The sequence below is a fragment of the Paraphaeosphaeria sporulosa genome, assembly GCF_001642045.1.
Source record: "Paraphaeosphaeria sporulosa strain AP3s5-JAC2a unplaced genomic scaffold CC84scaffold_3, whole genome shotgun sequence".
In the NCBI taxonomy this organism is placed as follows: Eukaryota; Fungi; Ascomycota; class Dothideomycetes; order Pleosporales; family Didymosphaeriaceae; genus Paraphaeosphaeria; species Paraphaeosphaeria sporulosa.
In genome coordinates, this window is record NW_017253362.1 from 1696603 (window position 1) to 1713631 (window position 17029).

Consider the following 17029-nt stretch of genomic DNA (forward strand, 5'->3'; position numbering starts at 1 on the left):
CGCCTAGCAATCTTACCCGCTTGTGCTCTATGGCCACATTGAGCTTCGGTTTCCGAAGCGCGATCGCCAACGTAAACCTGAGAACCGCTCGCAGTACTAGCAGCCATTCTTTGAGATGGTGAGGATTGTGCAAAAGCGGCGGGATGCATCTAAAGACATTTCTGTTGGAATAATTTCGTGATGATTCCACTAAGAAAATTTTCTCGCGCTTACCTTGTCCCTTCCTACAATACCTCTTCTATGTCTCTGTAGACCCACAATTACTTGGATATCCCCCTTTCGGTCCTCTACGTGGAGTGATAATGCCAGGAGCTGCCAGACCATTAGGAACTGCGGATCCAGCTACTAAAACACGTTGCCACATCCTCTACGTGGATGCGTATGACTCGTTCTCAAACAGCATCGTCGGCCTGCTCGAACAAAGCCTAGGTGCGACCGTAACAACGGTTCGGATTGACGATACTACCGCTTACGACAACTTCACAACAATCCTCAAAGCCTTCGATGCCGTCGTCGTAGGACCTGGGCCCGGACATCCCGCGAAGGCAAGCGATGTTGGCCTCATCAACCAGCTGTGGAACCTCGGATCAGACGACCTTCTCCCGGTCTTTGGAATATGCCTTGGATTCCAGTCACTATGTTTGGCACACGGGGCCAGCATACAAAGATTGAGGCAAGCAAGACATGGCATCATATCGAGTATCTCTCACAATCGGACCGACATCTTCCGGAACATCACAAACCTAAGCGCCACCCAGTATCACTCTCTACATGCTGTTTTAGGAGAACACAGCAGCGATTCAGAACAATTGCAATGGCAAACTAACGACCAGTGTCCCGACATCCAGCCTCTAGCCTGGGATATCGAAGATGAGACAAATGGGACCATTTTGATGGCTGCAAGACATGTTTCAAAGCCATTCTGGGGTGTTCAATTTCACCCTGAGTCTATTTGCACCTCGGAAGAGGGCATTGAATTGTTGCGACGCTGGTGGGTGCAAGCTGAAGAGTGGATTGCCTCTCGATCCCGGATTGTAGCCCACGATCGTACTACTGCACTGAACTATATATCCCCTGCAGCTATCACCGTGACGGCAAGGGACAAGATCAAACACAAGATGCAGGATCAACACCACTCTGCAGCTTTGAGTCTGGCCAAGGCGATACAATTAAGCACAGGGAGTCAGACCCCGACTTTACAATGGGCAGCGCACTTAACGAATCGCTTCAGTCCGGTCATACTCGCAGAGTCACTTGGTCTTGACCGAGAAGAAGTCATACTGCTCGACTCACAAAATCATAGCATGGGTCGATTCAGTATGCTGGGAGTCGTAGTGCCCGGAGAGACGGTGAAGATCACATACAGATCCTGGGATCGCACCTTACGCTACGGCACCGGCTCTGAGAATGAACAAGTAGTTCAGCTTCGTTCTATCGATCAGACGTGGCCAATCTTCCAAGAGGCTCTCGATCTACACGATCCAAAAGTACAACGACAACACCGCGCCTTCAACTCGACGAACGAAGATTTCCCCTATGAGAGCCCTTTCTGGGGTGGTCTCATGGGCTACATCTCGTACGAGGCTGGATTGGAAACAATAGGTGTTGAGCCCCACGAGTCGGTAGCTGAGAACTCGATTCCAGACATCAGCTTCGCTTTCATACATAGGAGCGTTGTTATAGACCACACCACGGGTAAGACATATATTCAGTCTCTGCTACCAAATGACTCGGCATGGATCGCACATGTTGGGCAGACACTCAAGAATCTGACTCAGGAGCAAAAGCTCGGGTCTGAATCTCGGACGGCGACAGCCGACATCGCAGTCTCGAGAGAGCTCCGCGAAGGGCTCGAAATGGAAAAGAGACTCAGCCTTTCGCAAATCCGCACCCCGCAGGAACAAAACTACCGCAACAAGGTTCTCAGGTGTCAGGACTCACTGGCTGCTGGAGACTCCTACGAACTCTGTTTAACAGATGAGACACTGATCGAAGTACCGAGGATCGACGGAAGAGGACTGAATGCATGGGCGCTGTACAAGAAGCTACGACGCAAAAACCCTGCACCATATGGCGCCTACCTCCAGCTATCTAATGCTACAGTAGTTGGCACAAGCCCGGAACGATTCCTCAAGTGGGACCGCGAAGGAAATTGTCAATTTCGACCAATCAAAGGCACCGTGAAGAAGTCGGCCATGATGACACGCGAGACAGCGCACGAGATACTGAACTCGTCTAAAGAGCAAGCTGAGAATTTGATGATCGTCGACTTGATACGCCACGACCTGAGCGGTGTGATAGGCGCCGAGCGCTGCAGCGTGCCCAAGCTAATGACAGTCGAAGAGTACGAGCATGTATACCAGCTTGTGTCAGTTATCGAAGGTCAGCTGCCGAAATCGGATCGGGATGAAGGACCAACGGGCCTGGATGTCTTGAAAGCCTCGCTACCACCAGGTTCCATGACCGGCGCCCCGAAGAAGAGGTCCTGCGAGATCCTGAGAGATATCGAGCAACGTCCACGCGGGATATACTCCGGCGTCCTGGGCTACCTAGATGTCGGCGGCGCAGGAGATTTCTCGGTTGTGATTCGCACGGCGCTGCGCGATGCGAGTGCACCCGAGGGCTCCACGAGAATGGGCCGAGGCATGAACACCAGCGGCGACTCTACTCCCCGTTCGAACGTTGGATACACTCCTTCGAATACGAGCCCGAGATGTTCGAGCCCTTCGGTATCTGTTCGAGAAGGAGACTTTGCCTCCCGCGAAAGCACGGAGACGTGGCGCATTGGGGCTGGTGGCGCGGTCACGATTCAAAGCACTGATGAGGGCGAGTTCCTCGAGATGGAGACCAAGGTTATGACGGCGTTGACGGCCTTTCAGTCGAAGTGAGGCTTGAAGGAGGGGTTGCACTGGACTTCAACAATCCAAAATGAACAGGCTCGCGACAGGACTCGCTTTCTACCTGAGGTGTATTCTACAGCACATTGGTGTTACATTTTCGCAGGCATGTCATCACTTTCAACCGCGATGATACCAATAATTTCTTTTTACATCCGAAGAGGGGTGGCAGTGCCCCCAGCAGAATTCTTGCGGCCTCCGTCTCGGTGGAAGTTGAACGATAGGATATTTAGGAACTACAAGGGCCACCTGGGATGTAGTCACTGAAGCTATTTCCCGTAGACGTCCCGACCTTAGCCGGATGCGCGCAGGACTTAGAAAAGGGAGATTAGTTGAACAACCCGCAATCTCCCGCGCCCGGAATAGGAGCTTCGTATGCGCAACGACGCGGATAATATTATCACTGTTTGATGGACCCCGCTTCTTGTACTACCATCACTCAGGTGTTCTCATTGGAGGCTTCCGTACATGGAAATCATCGTCATTCCTCATGGTCTGATCTAGCTTCGTAATGCTTATCCTGGTACCCAAACCAAAGGTTCCAACAGCATCGTCTGGAAGCACAGCTTTAGTCACCCATAAGATATCTCGGCAGGATCACCACTCTAACAGGGAAGGTTCAACTGCGTCGTACTAGGAGTAGGCCCGACATTGCATGCATGCCGATGAGATGCCGACGATGCCGACGATGCCGACGCAATGTACACACCAGACCTGCAACCGCATCCATGCATCGATACACAACAGCTGTCAGATGCGAAATGCTTTCAATTCTTCTCCGCTTTTGGGGTCCACAGACAATCTATCGAAGCATGTATCATGCCACTTCAGCGGCATCCGGAAGCAATAGGGACCATCGGCGCCAAGATGGTGTCGTACTTCACTGGAAGGTGACGGCAATACACCGAGCTGTGGGACGGTGGATGTGTATATAACCTTCGATCCTTCTCGAAGATAAACTCATCTCTGCCACAAGATACAATCACTCATCACTTCCAACCCATACCCCTCCTTCCACTTCCCACCACCGCAACCCCAAACACCACACACCACAATGGTTCTCACAAAGTACAAAGCCGCTGCCGTACGCTCCGTTATTCCTCTATACCCCATCACCCTACCATCTATTCCTAACAATCCACACAGGTCACCTCCGAGCCCTCGTGGTTCGACCTCGAAGGCGGCGTGCGCAAGACCATTGACTTCATCAACGAAGCCGGCGCCGCGGGCGCCAAACTCGTCGCCTTCCCCGAAGTCTGGATCCCCGGGTATCCCTACTGGATGTGGAAGGTGAACTACCAGGAGTCGCTGCCGATGCTGAAGATGTATCGAGAGAACAGCATGGCGGTGGATAGCGAGGAGTTTAAGAGGATTCGAAGAGCGGCGAGAGATAACCAGATCTATGTTTCTCTCGGGTTTTCGGAGATCGATCATGCGACGCTGTATCTTGCCCAGGCTCTTATTGATCCTAATGGCGAGGTGATTAATCATCGTCGCAAAATCAAGCCTACGCACGTTGAGAAGCTGGTCTACGGCGATGGCGCTGGCGACACGTTTCTCTCTGTTGTGCCGACTGAGCTGGGCCGCCTCGGTACGTATGGCCAATCTTCTCTCATGCTCCTACTTCTCGTACAGACATGTCCATTGCTGACACGTCCCAAGGCCAGCTCAACTGCTGGGAAAACATGAACCCCTTCCTCAAAGCCCTCAACGTCTCCGCCGGCGAGCAAATCCACATCGCCGCATGGCCCGTCTATCCCGGGGCAGAGACCCTCAAGTATCCAGACCCAGCAACCAACGTCGCCGACCCGGCAAGCGACCTCGTCACGCCCGCGTACGCCATCGAAACGGGCACGTGGACGCTCGCGCCGTTCCAGCGGCTGAGCGTGGAAGGCCTGAAGAAGAACACCCCCGAGGGCGTTGAGCCCGAGACAGACCCCAGCACGTACAACGGCCACGCGAGGATCTACAAGCCTGATGGGACATGCGTGGCAAAGCCGGACAAAGACTTCGATGGGTTGCTGTTTGTGGATGTGCGTGCTTCTCTCTCCCTCCCCAGTACGCCGTGAAGATACGTGGAATTGACAGTTACATGTAGATCGATCTCAACGAGTCTCATCTCACAAAGGCGCTCGCGGATTTCAGTGGCCATTACATGCGGCCTGATCTGATTCGCCTGCTTGTGGATACGCGGCGCAAGGAGCTCGTCACGGAGGTGGATCCCAAGGGCAGTATTGCGACGTACTCGACGCGCGAGCGGCTGGGGCTCAATGTGCCGCTTGAGGATGCGAAGAAAAGGGGGCCTGTGGGCGTTGTGGATTTGATTGATGGTCTGGAGAAGCAGGAGATTTAGGTGCCTTGGGTAGTCTTGTCATCTCCACTCTGGTGTGTGTGTGTGTGTGTGTGTGTGTGTGTGTGTGTGTGTTGGTTGTGTACTATATGGATCAAGGTATTCTTTGGTAAAATTGTTGCTGAGCAGAATCCCGAGTTTTTCTACTCCGAGACGCATCGGCCAAAATCAAGGTTTTGATACCTTTTCGTGAGGTCAAAGAGAGGCTCATGTTCTGTGGCCTCTCGTATGAATTTAGTGTTGTCTGGAGTCACCTAGGATTGCTCCTAGCACTTCCGGGCTAAGTTGCCCTAGTACACTTTCAAGAACAATTGCGCAACCGGCGAGCAGTGATGGCCGATTTTTCGGGCTGAGATCGTGAGAGCGGGATATAGGACGTCGGACCTCGTTTAGGCGTATTATTTGGAGAGCCGCTACGGGGACCAACTGCTGCACCAGATCGATTAGCGGACCAATACACGGCCAGCAGCCGGTGTTACAAGACCGGCACCGTGCTGTGATACGAACATGAGTCGTTGGTCATTATCGCTGCTGCTTTCGTCGGCCGCTCTTCGTCCACCGTCTGTTGCGGCTTCTTAAGCTGGCTGGGGATCATCTAATCACACCGAAGCCCGAGCTGCAAAACCTCACTTGGTCGCCAGACACCACCACGGGGAAAGCCCACGATGTCTTCCCTGTGGGATTCTTTCGAGAATTTTCGGCGCAAACTGATCGTCTTCCTGGTGCGCAACGTCTTCAACCTCGTCCACCTCCTCGCCGTCCAGCGAGATCGAACCCTGGCAACTACCGCCTATGCCGCGTCCGCAGAAACCCTATACATACCCTCCAGGGACAGTACAAGGAAAATAAAAGCTTACCTCTACACGCCTCCAACTGGATCAGCCTCTCCCAGCTTACCAAAACCCGTGCTGGTGAATTGGCACGGCTCAGGCTGGACGATTCCCTTCCACGGCAGTGACGTCGCGTTCTGTGCGCGCATCGCAAAAGAATTAGATGTATATGTCGTCGACGCGGACTACAGGAAGGCGCCTGAAAACCCGTTTCCCGCCGCGCTGGACGACGTTAAGGATGTGCTGGACTGGGTAGCCTCGCAACCGGAGCGCTTCGACGCAAGCCGCGTAGCAGTGTCGGGAGCGAGTGCAGGCGGCAGTCTCGCACTTGTTGCATCATCTACTTTGCGGGCATCGCTCAAGGTCGATATTAAAGCTGTGCTTGCGCACTATCCTGTCACGGATCTCGGTCTGAAGGCTGAGGATAGGGTGATTCCAAAACCGGTCGCACCGCTGCCGCCGCCGATTCTGGAATTGTTTTATAGCAATTATGTCGGGACGGATGTCGCGATGCGCAAGGATCCCAGGGTTTCGCCGATGTATGCTAGAGTAGAGGACTATCCTCAGACAGTGGTTATTGTCACGTGCGAGGGGGACACTTTGTCGGTGGAGGCGAAGAGGCTAGCTGAGAAGTTGGATGATGGGAGTAGGAAGGTCGTGAAGTGCGTTTTGGAAGGCATGAACCACGGCTACGATGTAGGTGCGAAACCAGGAACGAAGCTGTGGGATAGGCGTGAGAAGGCGCACGCATTGATGATTGAGTCTTTGAAGGACAGCTTCCGGAAAGGATGAAGTCTGCCATGTAACAGAGGTCCAGAGATGTCCTGTATTGTTTCTAGTATCTATGACTACATTAGCGGTGCCCATATCGACAGGCTGAGCATCTCATAATAATGAAAGAAAGAAAAACCCTCTATCGCTGGGCAGGATGCCGAGACCACAGGCCTATGCCGTCCCAACTGTCTGCTCGCCACTCATTACCAAAGGTTCTGCACTATTAATCACACTCGTTTCCGTATCTTTTACCACCTTCCCCTGTCTCAAGACCCCGTTCTCACTACCAGTGAAACACGCAATTGCCCCGTCACCATCATCTCTCCATTTCAAAGGCCCCACTGGGAACTCCTGCGCCTCATCCCACTGCAACATCTCCTTAACCGTTTTACCCAAACACGGCAACATCCCATGTCTCCACTCAAACCGGCCGCCCCATCTCTCAGGTATGCTGTCAGCATCAATATACTCCTGCAGTGTCGGAAGAACTTCTTCGCCAGCTAGGAAGACCAGCTTCTCTGCCGTGCCAGCTTCGATCCAGGGCTTGATCCACTTCCACGCGGCGGGGAAGAAGGCCGGCGCATTCATGACCTGTGTCCGCATCAGCTAGTGTCACAGGTGGTTAGAGTGCACGGTCGGAAAAACGTAGGTCTTACAAACACACGGCTCAACACCTCAGGATACGACCCCGCCAGCAACGCACTCGTCTCCTGCGCGTACTTCTTCACGCCCCATGCCTGTTTGAGACCCAGCGATGACGCGTCCACGAGATACAGACAGTTAATCACCGGACCTTCCGCGGTCTCGCCTTTGACAACATCCGCGAGCGGCAGCACGAACCGCGTGAGAAAGTCGTGCACAGCGAGCGTGTGCTTCGTACCCACGCCTTCCTCCCGTCCTTGGTGGGGCTTGTTGTACCGCGCCAACGTGTCGCCATCCAGATGCGCGATGTCGAAGAAGCAGAGTGGCAAGCCGGCTTTGGAGAAGCGACCTGTCCAGTGGGGATACAGCTTGCGTGCTTCGTCGAAGTCCTGGGTATCAATTTCATCGTAGAATGTTGTGATGGAGGTTGTGGCGCGGAGATCGAGGGCTTCCTTGAATTGTGTATGTGCGGCTTCGGCGTCGAGGGTGCGGGCGCGGAGGAAGCGCAGGAGGGTTGAGGGGTCGTTTATTCCAGATGGGAGGTCGTTCTTGTCGAGATTGGAGGGCCGGTCTAGGAGCTGTGTAGTCTCGCATCTTTCGACCAACTTTTTGAACGCTGTTGCCTCCGAGGGATTCAGTGAGGCCGCAATTCTGGTGATTATCGCTGATGTACCGCCCTCTGGTTTCGCCTCGTTTTCCCGTGCTTCGCCCATTCTATTGGTCCGGTCTTTTGCGCAGTTCTTGATGCAAGGAGGTGCTAAATAAGATGAGATTGATGGAAAATTGTTTTGCTCCCCGCTTATACATATAAGATGTCAAAGACAAGTTCACGGTGTTGCTGCGCCGTACATACACTTCCCGTAATTCAAAGGTCCTACTTCCAAATTCGGGCTAGCCTCTGAATTCATCGTCTTAGCTCCGAACTTATCTGGAATCATCAGAGGAACGATAGCCGATATAATTATGCAGTTGCTTCGGCCTGCGCGTGTGTAATGCAGTTCATCCGCATGAACGAATGTACGTTGAAGTTTGCAAGCTTGCGAGTTGCGAAACGCGCCTAACAAGCGTGCGACTTTCCCCGGATCCCACACGTCATTGGCTGTATGGCAGCAACTCAGCCTTACTACCTACTGTCTTTGCGCGACACCAAAAGCTATCTTGCCTGGCATATGAACGCAGTATATGCGCCACAGCTGAGATAGAGTTAATCCCCATTACCTGCTGCAATCGCAGACGAACAGTGTAGGAGTGACTCTAGGTCTCTGGAGGTTCACGAAATTACTCATACCTACTCACGCGTGCCGGTTCGTCACGATGTCGCACCAATTTTCTACTCGAATAAGACAGCACGGCAGCCTCCCGTGGGACGCTTCACATATGAACATCGGCGGTGGCTACGACATGGCCAGGCGCGAGTCTCTGCCCTCACCCTTCGAGGAGGTGTATATCGACGACAGTTACGACAGCACTGATGTGTTTCCACAAGTCGATATGCATACCCAGCTGTTTCGAGATGAGCGGGAACTCACGGATTCTCTCCGATCCATGACCACCGCGTCAGTCTCACACCTCTCGGTTGCGTCTGTGAACACGGTATCGGGCTATATCCGAGAGTCGAAATGCAACAGTCAGAACATGTGCCTCATCCTCCGTTGCACGCTCTCGATGCCCCCCGAACATTTCGACCGCGAGTTGGATTTGACTGAACAAGCGCGCCGGACTCTAGAAACCGATCCTGATGGTTTCCTCAAGCAGTACGGCGAATACTGCATCACTGGCCAAATTCGGCAGTCCTCTTTCTACGCGGTATGTACATATAGCAGCACAGAGATAGGCCAGCTTGATGCTTTGGCTGCAGCACTAGGAGGCACAGGTACCGTCAATCAAACGAGCTTCAGCGCCGCGGCACAATTGATGACGAGCATGGCGTTGCACTCGCCATCCGTACAAGAGACCCACAGGTTCCATATTGCAGGAGTGGAAGGCGAAGGAGGGTTGTCGTGGCTGGAAAATGCTAAGATCCCTGAAGCATGGGAAGGCTTCCGGACTGAATACAAGCCCATTCCTCAAGTTGCGCTTGTGAAGCACTACTCTTCCGTCATACCCGGAAAGATAGACCGTCCAGTCACTGGGTACGATGTCCCACGAGACATAGCAGAAGCATTATGGCAATGTGCCCTCCTGCAAATGGCGGCTCGATCGAAGGCCACCTTTCAAGGAACCCTCATCCTGAATTTGGATAGAATACAAGAGCGCCTAAGCATCTTGACCTGTTCAGACGACGATGAAGACCATACGGAAGTAAACGACATTCTTAAGACGCTGGAAAACATCCAAGTTCAACTACGTCAACCGGCTTGGCCCGCTATTAAAGCTGAGATCGGCCAATCATCAGCGACTCCTGAGTAGGTGATAGCCTTTCGTCCGGATAATGAATGCGCTAATACAAGAAGCAGGAACAAATGGTCTCATAGCGAATTTGTATGGGATAGTTGCGGGGACGATCTCTGGGAATTTGGAATTTCGCCCTCAAGAGCAGTAGAACTCGGGATTCCAGCAGCAAATATCGAGACTCACAGCAAGACGTGTCAGCTCGAAGACACCGGCCGCTTGATTACTCTCAAGCCCGACCCAATCCGGCTTGAAACGCCGGGCAGGCGCATAATCGGTGCGAAACTCTTGAACAAGTATCTCGACCCACGGCAGGGCGGAAAGTGGATGCACGTTGGAGGCCGGCTTGGTGGCGATACCTTCAGTGTTAAGGTTGAGACCCGCCATAATCGGGGATGCCATTGGGTTCTTACTGTTTGGTCGATTCCGGAGGGTCTGCTGGAGGGAGATGTGAGCGTGTAAATCGGCGCCATTCGTTATATGCCTGGGGACCGGGTAACGAGTAAATCTATTCAAATCGAGAGGTCTTGAGAATCAAGATATCTTGCAGTACCTCAACTGATCCTTGTGCTTTAAGCCAACAGAAAAATGTCGCTGTCCCAGTTTTCATTCGACATCTCCACAGCGCTGGCACGGCCGGTCGCGGAGCCAGCAGCTCCGTAGGGCTTGGTCGTGCTGATTCAATGAGTTGGCTTGATTATTGAAGGTACAAAAGTGTAGAGAGGATTGTTCTTGCCGAACATGGTTATTGGTGCGGGTAGAAGCGAGCTGACGCCTCCTGTGTAAGCTGCAGCCAAGGAAACACCACGTCTTCGCATCAACTTTTCTCGCATGGTCAAACTCCCTTCTTGGGCTGTTGTTAGAAGCCTGGAGCTTTTTGTTCCCATGAGTCATGTCTGACAACACAAGTCGCACTTGCGCGCTCAAACATTGCGATTGGGAGAGAAATGGCTTCCGCGAGCCAAAAGCAGAAACAGTAGTCGCGTAGGACCAGACGGGCTGCATACCGACCGTTAAGCTGGTATCTACACTGCGACACAGCATTTCTTTCGTGGCGGCATAACCCCTTCCCTGTAGGCCAAGACATGACACTCGTCCTTCCCCGCCCTGTCACTTCTCCGCACGCGAGCACCGCGCTAGGCCAACGACTTAGTAGAAGCTATCCCTCTTCCCTCTTCCGGACATCACAGCCGTTGGCCCGCGAACTCGTCCAGGATCACGCGCAATGGTGTACTGGTCAATGCGAGCGTCACTGCCGAGGAAGGTGTTGTGGCCCACATATCCCTGACAGGTTGTTGGCGAGTAAGTAGTATAGCGCTATGATCCATCAGTTCATAATGCCTGCCACCCTGCCACTCTTTCAGCTGCAACTACTACTGCGATTGAGGAAGACAGGTACTTCGGATTTTGGCATCTACATTCGCACAGGTCTCACGAAACTTGTCTGTAATCATGGCTGGAGAATTGCCTTGGCCCGAAGTGCCGGTTGGCAACAAGAACCATGCGAACGCTGCAGTGGTCATCATCGGCGGGGGCATCAGTGGGATGTGTATGGCCATCGACCTTCTAAAACGCAACAAATGCCGCAATTTCATCATTCTTGAAAAATCGGCAGGTCTGGGAGGCACTTGGTGAGCTCAGAAAGCCCCTACATATCACATGGTGACTGACCTCTACAGGAACGACAACAAGTACCCAGGCTGCTGTTGCGACGTTTGGTCACAGCTATACAGTTACTCGTTTGCCCAGAATCCCGACTGGACCCGCGAGTACCCTGGGCAAGAAGAAATTTTAGCTTACCTCCAGCACGTGGCTCAAGACTTCCAGCTGCTGCAGCACTTCCGGTTCAACACTTCCGTTGTTGACGCAAAATGGGATGACGAAGCTAAAAAATGGAAAGTCCACGTGAAGACTGCTCCAGGAAGCAAAGAGGCCGAATACAATCCGGAATATGAAATCAAAGCAGATTTCCTAGTCAGTGCTGTTGGACAGCTCAACGTGCCACAATGGCCTGATATTCAGGGTATCGAGACCTTCAATGGTAAAAAGATGCATTCAGCAAGGTGGGACTGGTCATATGATCTAGCTAATAAGAAGATTGCACTTGTGGGCAATGGTACGTGTTTTTTTTTGTGTTGACATTGCGATCTGCTAACTCAGAGCAAGGTTGTACGGCCGTGCAAATTCTTCCAGAGATCGCAAAAGTGGCCAAACATGTCACTGTCTTCCAAAGAACACCAAACTGGGTTGTCCCACGACTCGACGCGCCTGTGAGCAAAACATGGCGCAACATCTACCGCTATGTACCCGGAGTAATGGCGAGAAAGCGAGCTGCACTAATGGACTTCCGAGAGCTAACACACGGGTTCGTCGCGAGCGCAGATTCAGACGTGTCAAAGATGTTCATGAGAATGACCAAGGAGATGCTGCAAAACCAGCTACCAAACCGCCCAGATCTACACAAGAAGTTGATACCCAAGTATCAGCTTGGGTGCAAGCGCATCATCATCAGCGACGACTACTTCCCTGCTCTAGGCCAGGATAATGTCACGCTCGAAACACGATCTATCGACCACATAGAAGGGAACTCGGTCAAAGTTGCCAATGCCGACGGTGAGATAGTCTCGGCACAGGATGACTACGACCTGCTAGTTTGCGCGACTGGATTCAAGACTGTGGACTTCATGCATCCCATACAGCTCTACGGTAAAAATGGCCGGCATATCGGAGATATCTGGAAGGATGGAGCGAAGGCGTTCTACGGCATCACAGTGGAGGATATGCCCAACTTTGGCATGCTCTACGGTCCGAACACGAATCTTGGCCACAACTCCATTATCCTCATGATAGAGGCTCAATCACGCTACATCAATGGTTTGATCACGCCTGTGCTTGAAGCAAGGAAGAAGGGGCAAGCGTTGAGCTTGACGCCAAAGAAAGAGCGACTAGAAGAGTACAATGACCAACTCCAGAAAGAACTTCAAAATAGCACTTTCAACGATCCAAACTGCCAGTCGTGGTACAAGAACGAGAAGGGCATCATCACAAACAACTGGTCTCGGACCGTAGTAGAGTACCAGAAGATGGTCGAGGACGTTAAATTTGAGGAGTTTATTGCGGAGGGCAGTGGAAGAGATGAGGCCGAGCGAAGAAAGGTCATGCATGTGGGAAGAGTAAAGGAGGAATCGAGCGTGAGTGATCGGACATTGCTGATTGGAGCCATCAGCACTGCGGCTATTGTGGGAGGGTGGTTCCTAAGGAACTCGAGATATTTGCAGCGCATGAGGGCAAGGTAGTCGCTGGGCTGAGTCTACGTGTGTGAATTGTGCCACAGCTATACAATTGTAAAGTACGATCTGAGATCACATTGGCGAGCATCACTGCAATACCTAGGCGCTACTTGTACATCAGATTGGGATGACATAACATGGCGTGTCACGTTATACTGCAGAATATTCGATTCTCACGCCTATCAAGACTGGGTAAGCTCAGCCCAGTTCAATCTTACAACCCGCACACAGAACAATGGCCACAGGGACAGAGACACCCTCACGCACGTCAGGACGTGCATGGAACAGTACGAGGTCTTCCGCGGCATGGACACCTACCAAGTCGAAGTGGAGATCCTGCATCCATACTTCTCCCAACTTCCAACGCCGCACTATTCCAATTGCACACGCTCCAGCGAGTAATATCTCGGACATTGAATGCACACCTGAAGACGGTGAAGCGATCAAGCAATAGGCGCGGGAAAACGTCGTGACAGCGTGGCATTCAATGGGGATCAATAGAATGGGGGCGCATGGGAGTGAGCTATTGTAGACAGCGGGCAGGCGTGGAGGCGGTTCCGGAGAAGGCGGCGGATATGTTTGTTGAGGAGATCAGGCCATTTTGAGCGCTGCTGGACGGAATCGGGACTCGAACGCGAATCGTCCTTGTACTTCGGGTATGATGGTGGAGTTGCGGGGACTCTGCGTATTGCCGTGAGCTGGCTGGGCGTGTGATTGAACCGAATCCTCGACTTTGGACAAAGACACCTTCATTGCTAGATAAGAACTCATTTGCAGCTGGCATGGCTTGCACAAGCAAAATCATGACAGTGGACCATAAGATGCTCATTTGATGCTCGTTCAGACCCATCTCCATTCTCCTGAGCGAGCCTCAAGGAATCCCAGTAACGCCGCGCTATGCAATAAATAGTGAGCCTCCAGTTGGTGTGTTTACTCGTCCATCTGCCACTGGTATTGGAGCTTCTCGATGTTTGCCTTTTTGTTCCTAGAGCTGAACCACTCGCTCTCAAATCCATTGCCTCTATCGACGCCATCCCACCGATGTCCCGGGCGTATGCCGTAGCGGTTCGGCTTAAAGGCTCCTTGGTAGAGCGGCTTGCCCGTGATACTCCGACCTGCTTTCTTTTTACGCAAAAAACCAGCCGCAGGGTCGTTCCACCTTCCCTGCTCCTTCAACTCGTCGTTGAGCTCCTCATCATCCGCGTGCCGTGCTACCGTGAGGCCTTTCGCATCCTGTAATTGCTGTCTCCGCTTCGCGGCCTCCGCATTCTGTACGTCTCCCCTCGCCGCACGCTCCTTTTCCAGATTCTTCCTTTCTTCCTCTTCCGCCTTTTTCCTCGCTTCCGCGCGCTTCATAGCCACGTTTATTACCCGACCGCTGGCGTCTCGATAGATGGTCTCTCCAGGTCCGCCCTCCTTGGCCGCCTCTGCCGTCTTTCTCTTCTCTTCGTCTTGCTTTTTCTTCATCATCGCGGCGAGTTGCGCTGCCGTCTGCAGACCAGCGCGGACTCCCGACTCCATGAAGACGCCTTCCGTGTCTTCCACCGCCGGTGCCTCGTCTTCGTTCTCGTCGGCCTGTCTGCGATCGGAGGCAGCCGAAGCGATGATTTCGTTGGCTACGGCTTCGTCTGCGGCGAGCTGGGCGGCGTGCGAGGGCGCTGCAACACCGAATCTCTTGACTGCAACATCTTCTGCCGTTTTTGACTTCTTCTTGGACTTCTTTGACGAGAGCGTCATTCCAGCTATATAACAGTCAGTAAGTTGAGATTGGCCGGCGCGCGGTAAGAGAGACATACCAATTGTCGGCGCATCATCATCGTCGTCGTCTGCGCCCTTGTTCCAGCCAGAGATATCGTCGTCGTCGATCTTGAGGCCGCCATCTTTGTGTTTTCTTTTGCGCTTTTTCGACTTCTTATCCGAGTCTGCTGTGAGGTAGTTCTTGGCGAGGTAGTCGGCGAGCGACATGCTGTGTGTTGTTGTTCGTGGAGCAGTCGTTGGCAGGCAGATCGATGTTCACAAGTTCCAAGCCGAGTCCTCAGGCCCTATCAACTATCACGTGAGAACGCATGGCTAGCGCGATTTGCATGCCCCACTTAGGATCATCTTACTCACAGCAGCTCAAATGTATAATTACAGTTAGGGTAACCTCAAATATCGTGTTGGAGCTTCAAGAATAAGATGCTATCATAGCGAGCCCATCCTCGCTATGTTGTATTCAATCGGAAGCCGTCCGCATGGGGAAGGATGCAGCAGAATAGAAGAGACAGAAACACGCGTCCTTAAACAAGACACGATCTCCTTGCAGATTACCTCACCTGTCCTACACCGGCATCATCACGTTGACGGATATTAGTCGCATCGAATAAGGAATGTTAGCGGACGTGAGCCTCCAGATGAGTGAATCACTGCCCGTTGCCAAGGCGCTATGTCAGCATGCAAAGGTGCTGTCTCTGCATTTCACCATCAAAGCGAGTCAACGTTATGGCGCCCGGCGAGCGGTCTGAAGAGGCCTATCTATGGTTCTCCACCGTATGCGAAGCTATCCAAGAGATCCCTTCTGGAAAGGTGACCTCATACGCGCACATCGCGAGGCTGGTCGGAAAGCGTACGCAGCCCTCGGTTCTCGAGCATGACTACCTCGCTAACAAGGCTGCGACATCAGCTCAATGTCCAAGGTAACACATGCTACTCCGCACGCGGCACGAGAAATGTACTGAGCATGACGTCGTGCAGACAAGTTGGGGTTTGTCTTAAACACCTGCCAGCTGCATCTACCGATCCTGGCAAAAAGTCCCCCAAATGGCACGATGGGAACGTTCCTTGGCAGCGCGTGATCAACGCCAAAGGGGGGATAAGTCCAAGGTCAGTCTAGGCTTTCATTGTCTCCAACAAGTTACAACCCGTTATTTGTTCGCTGATACGGCAAAGGGGACCTAGCGGTGCTGCTCGACAGGCCGCCGCCCTTCGGAAAGAGGGCGTCGAGGTGACGCAGAACGCCATGGGCGAGTTTCTGGTCGACTTCGGGAGATACGGATGGTTCCCATCGGTCTTGCCCAGCGAGGCTAGGGAAGCGGAGAGCAGCGATGGAGGAGACGAGGATGAGGATGAGGATGAGGGTGAGGACGAGGATGAAGAAGCAGCAGACGCCGCAGCGTACCACACCTAAGGCATCAAGCTAGACAGCACGGGCATTTGCTTCACATTGTCATGGTATGCTGGCGCGGCAGGTTCCTATTGCAACAGGGCGAGTGATTGATGGAACACAAGCGGCTGTGATAAGAACATGTGCCATAGGACCGGTTCCCGTAGGCAGTCAACAAGAGGCCGCGCATGTCAACATGCCGCGGGGAGCGATGAGCGATGTTGGGGGGCCGATACGTAGGCAGATAGCCAGTTGCCGGACCCGAGACGGCGTGTTAGAGGGTCCACCGAATAGGGAGTGGTATGGCAACGCGTGCTTGCAGACGCCCATGTCACAATATCAACAGGAGCAATCTAGAGCGAGGGGCGTGTCGAGATGATTGCATCCGGATTGCGACATGGACGACCTCACAATTGCGGGGAACGCCGGAGCACAGCTACAAGGCTGATGCACGCCGCACGCGAAACCAGCTCAGCCTCCAACCACATGCCCACGTTCGGACGTCCAAGGCGCATGATGAATGCCATCATGCCGTCGGCGCCCATGTCATCATCCGCCAGGTCGCAGCTCAGCAGGTTCGCAGCTCGCCGCCCGGGCCTCGGCGAATCGGAACGCGTCTCACGTGGATGCTCCCTCACCAAGGTGCTCTTATCGCGAGCCAGCCCAGGCACAACAAAGGAAGTGGGGATGGGCTGCGCCGCTCCATAAAGCCG

At 53.1% G+C, this 17029-nt stretch overlaps 8 protein-coding genes across 8 annotated transcripts; 6 read left to right on the forward strand and 2 right to left on the reverse strand.

The window, feature by feature from the left end:
* Window positions 1-59: 59 nt before the first annotated feature.
* Window positions 60-2888, forward strand: CC84DRAFT_1194641 (para-aminobenzoate synthase; the record flags this gene model as incomplete). Its single annotated transcript, XM_018181356.1, has 2 exons — window positions 60-2610; window positions 2746-2888. Exons 1-2 carry the CDS (start codon window positions 303-305, stop codon window positions 2886-2888), a joined length of 2451 nt encoding a protein of 816 aa, XP_018038822.1. The 5' UTR covers window positions 60-302.
* A 978-nt stretch (window positions 2889-3866) lies between these two features.
* Window positions 3867-5496, forward strand: CC84DRAFT_1162406 (putative cyanide hydratase). Its single transcript, XM_018177988.1, has 4 exons — window positions 3867-3981; window positions 4044-4488; window positions 4560-4930; window positions 4996-5496. The coding sequence occupies exons 1-4, from the start codon at window positions 3952-3954 to the stop codon at window positions 5248-5250; spliced, it is 1101 nt and encodes a 366-aa protein (XP_018038823.1). The 5' UTR covers window positions 3867-3951; the 3' UTR covers window positions 5251-5496.
* Window positions 5497-5827: 331 nt separating this feature from the next.
* Window positions 5828-6869, forward strand: CC84DRAFT_1257313 (alpha/beta-hydrolase; the record flags this gene model as incomplete). The annotated part of the gene is made up of 1 exon (XM_018184722.1): window positions 5828-6869. The coding sequence occupies exon 1, from the start codon at window positions 5913-5915 to the stop codon at window positions 6867-6869; it is 957 nt and encodes a 318-aa protein (XP_018038824.1). The 5' UTR covers window positions 5828-5912.
* An 18-nt stretch (window positions 6870-6887) lies between these two features.
* Window positions 6888-8510, reverse strand: CC84DRAFT_1162407 (CRAL/TRIO domain-containing protein). The gene is made up of 2 exons (XM_018177989.1): window positions 7508-8510; window positions 6888-7442 (listed from the first exon to the last, which is right to left on the reverse strand). Exons 1-2 carry the CDS (start codon window positions 8204-8206, stop codon window positions 7023-7025), a joined length of 1119 nt encoding a protein of 372 aa, XP_018038825.1. The 5' UTR covers window positions 8207-8510; the 3' UTR covers window positions 6888-7022.
* A 124-nt stretch (window positions 8511-8634) lies between these two features.
* On the forward strand, window positions 8635-10353 carry CC84DRAFT_1203831 (uncharacterized protein). Its single transcript, XM_018181854.1, has 2 exons — window positions 8635-9898; window positions 9950-10353. Exons 1-2 carry the CDS (start codon window positions 8808-8810, stop codon window positions 10344-10346), a joined length of 1488 nt encoding a protein of 495 aa, XP_018038826.1. The 5' UTR covers window positions 8635-8807; the 3' UTR covers window positions 10347-10353.
* A 569-nt stretch (window positions 10354-10922) lies between these two features.
* CC84DRAFT_1257316 (FAD/NAD(P)-binding domain-containing protein) lies at window positions 10923-13576 on the forward strand (the record flags this gene model as incomplete). The annotated part of the gene is made up of 4 exons (XM_018184723.1): window positions 10923-11515; window positions 11564-12000; window positions 12051-13075; window positions 13406-13576. Exons 1-4 carry the CDS (start codon window positions 11337-11339, stop codon window positions 13574-13576), a joined length of 1812 nt encoding a protein of 603 aa, XP_018038827.1. The 5' UTR covers window positions 10923-11336.
* A 528-nt stretch (window positions 13577-14104) lies between these two features.
* On the reverse strand, window positions 14105-15139 carry CC84DRAFT_1173941 (uncharacterized protein; the record flags this gene model as incomplete). The annotated part of the gene is made up of 2 exons (XM_018180066.1): window positions 14105-14916; window positions 14971-15139. 2 exons carry the CDS (start codon window positions 15137-15139, stop codon window positions 14105-14107), a joined length of 981 nt encoding a protein of 326 aa, XP_018038828.1.
* Window positions 15140-15635: 496 nt separating this feature from the next.
* On the forward strand, window positions 15636-16808 carry CC84DRAFT_1114960 (uncharacterized protein). The gene is made up of 4 exons (XM_018175411.1): window positions 15636-15779; window positions 15837-15849; window positions 15908-16036; window positions 16103-16808. The coding sequence occupies exons 1-4, from the start codon at window positions 15656-15658 to the stop codon at window positions 16338-16340; spliced, it is 504 nt and encodes a 167-aa protein (XP_018038829.1). The 5' UTR covers window positions 15636-15655; the 3' UTR covers window positions 16341-16808.
* The last annotated feature ends 221 nt before the right edge of the window (window positions 16809-17029 follow it).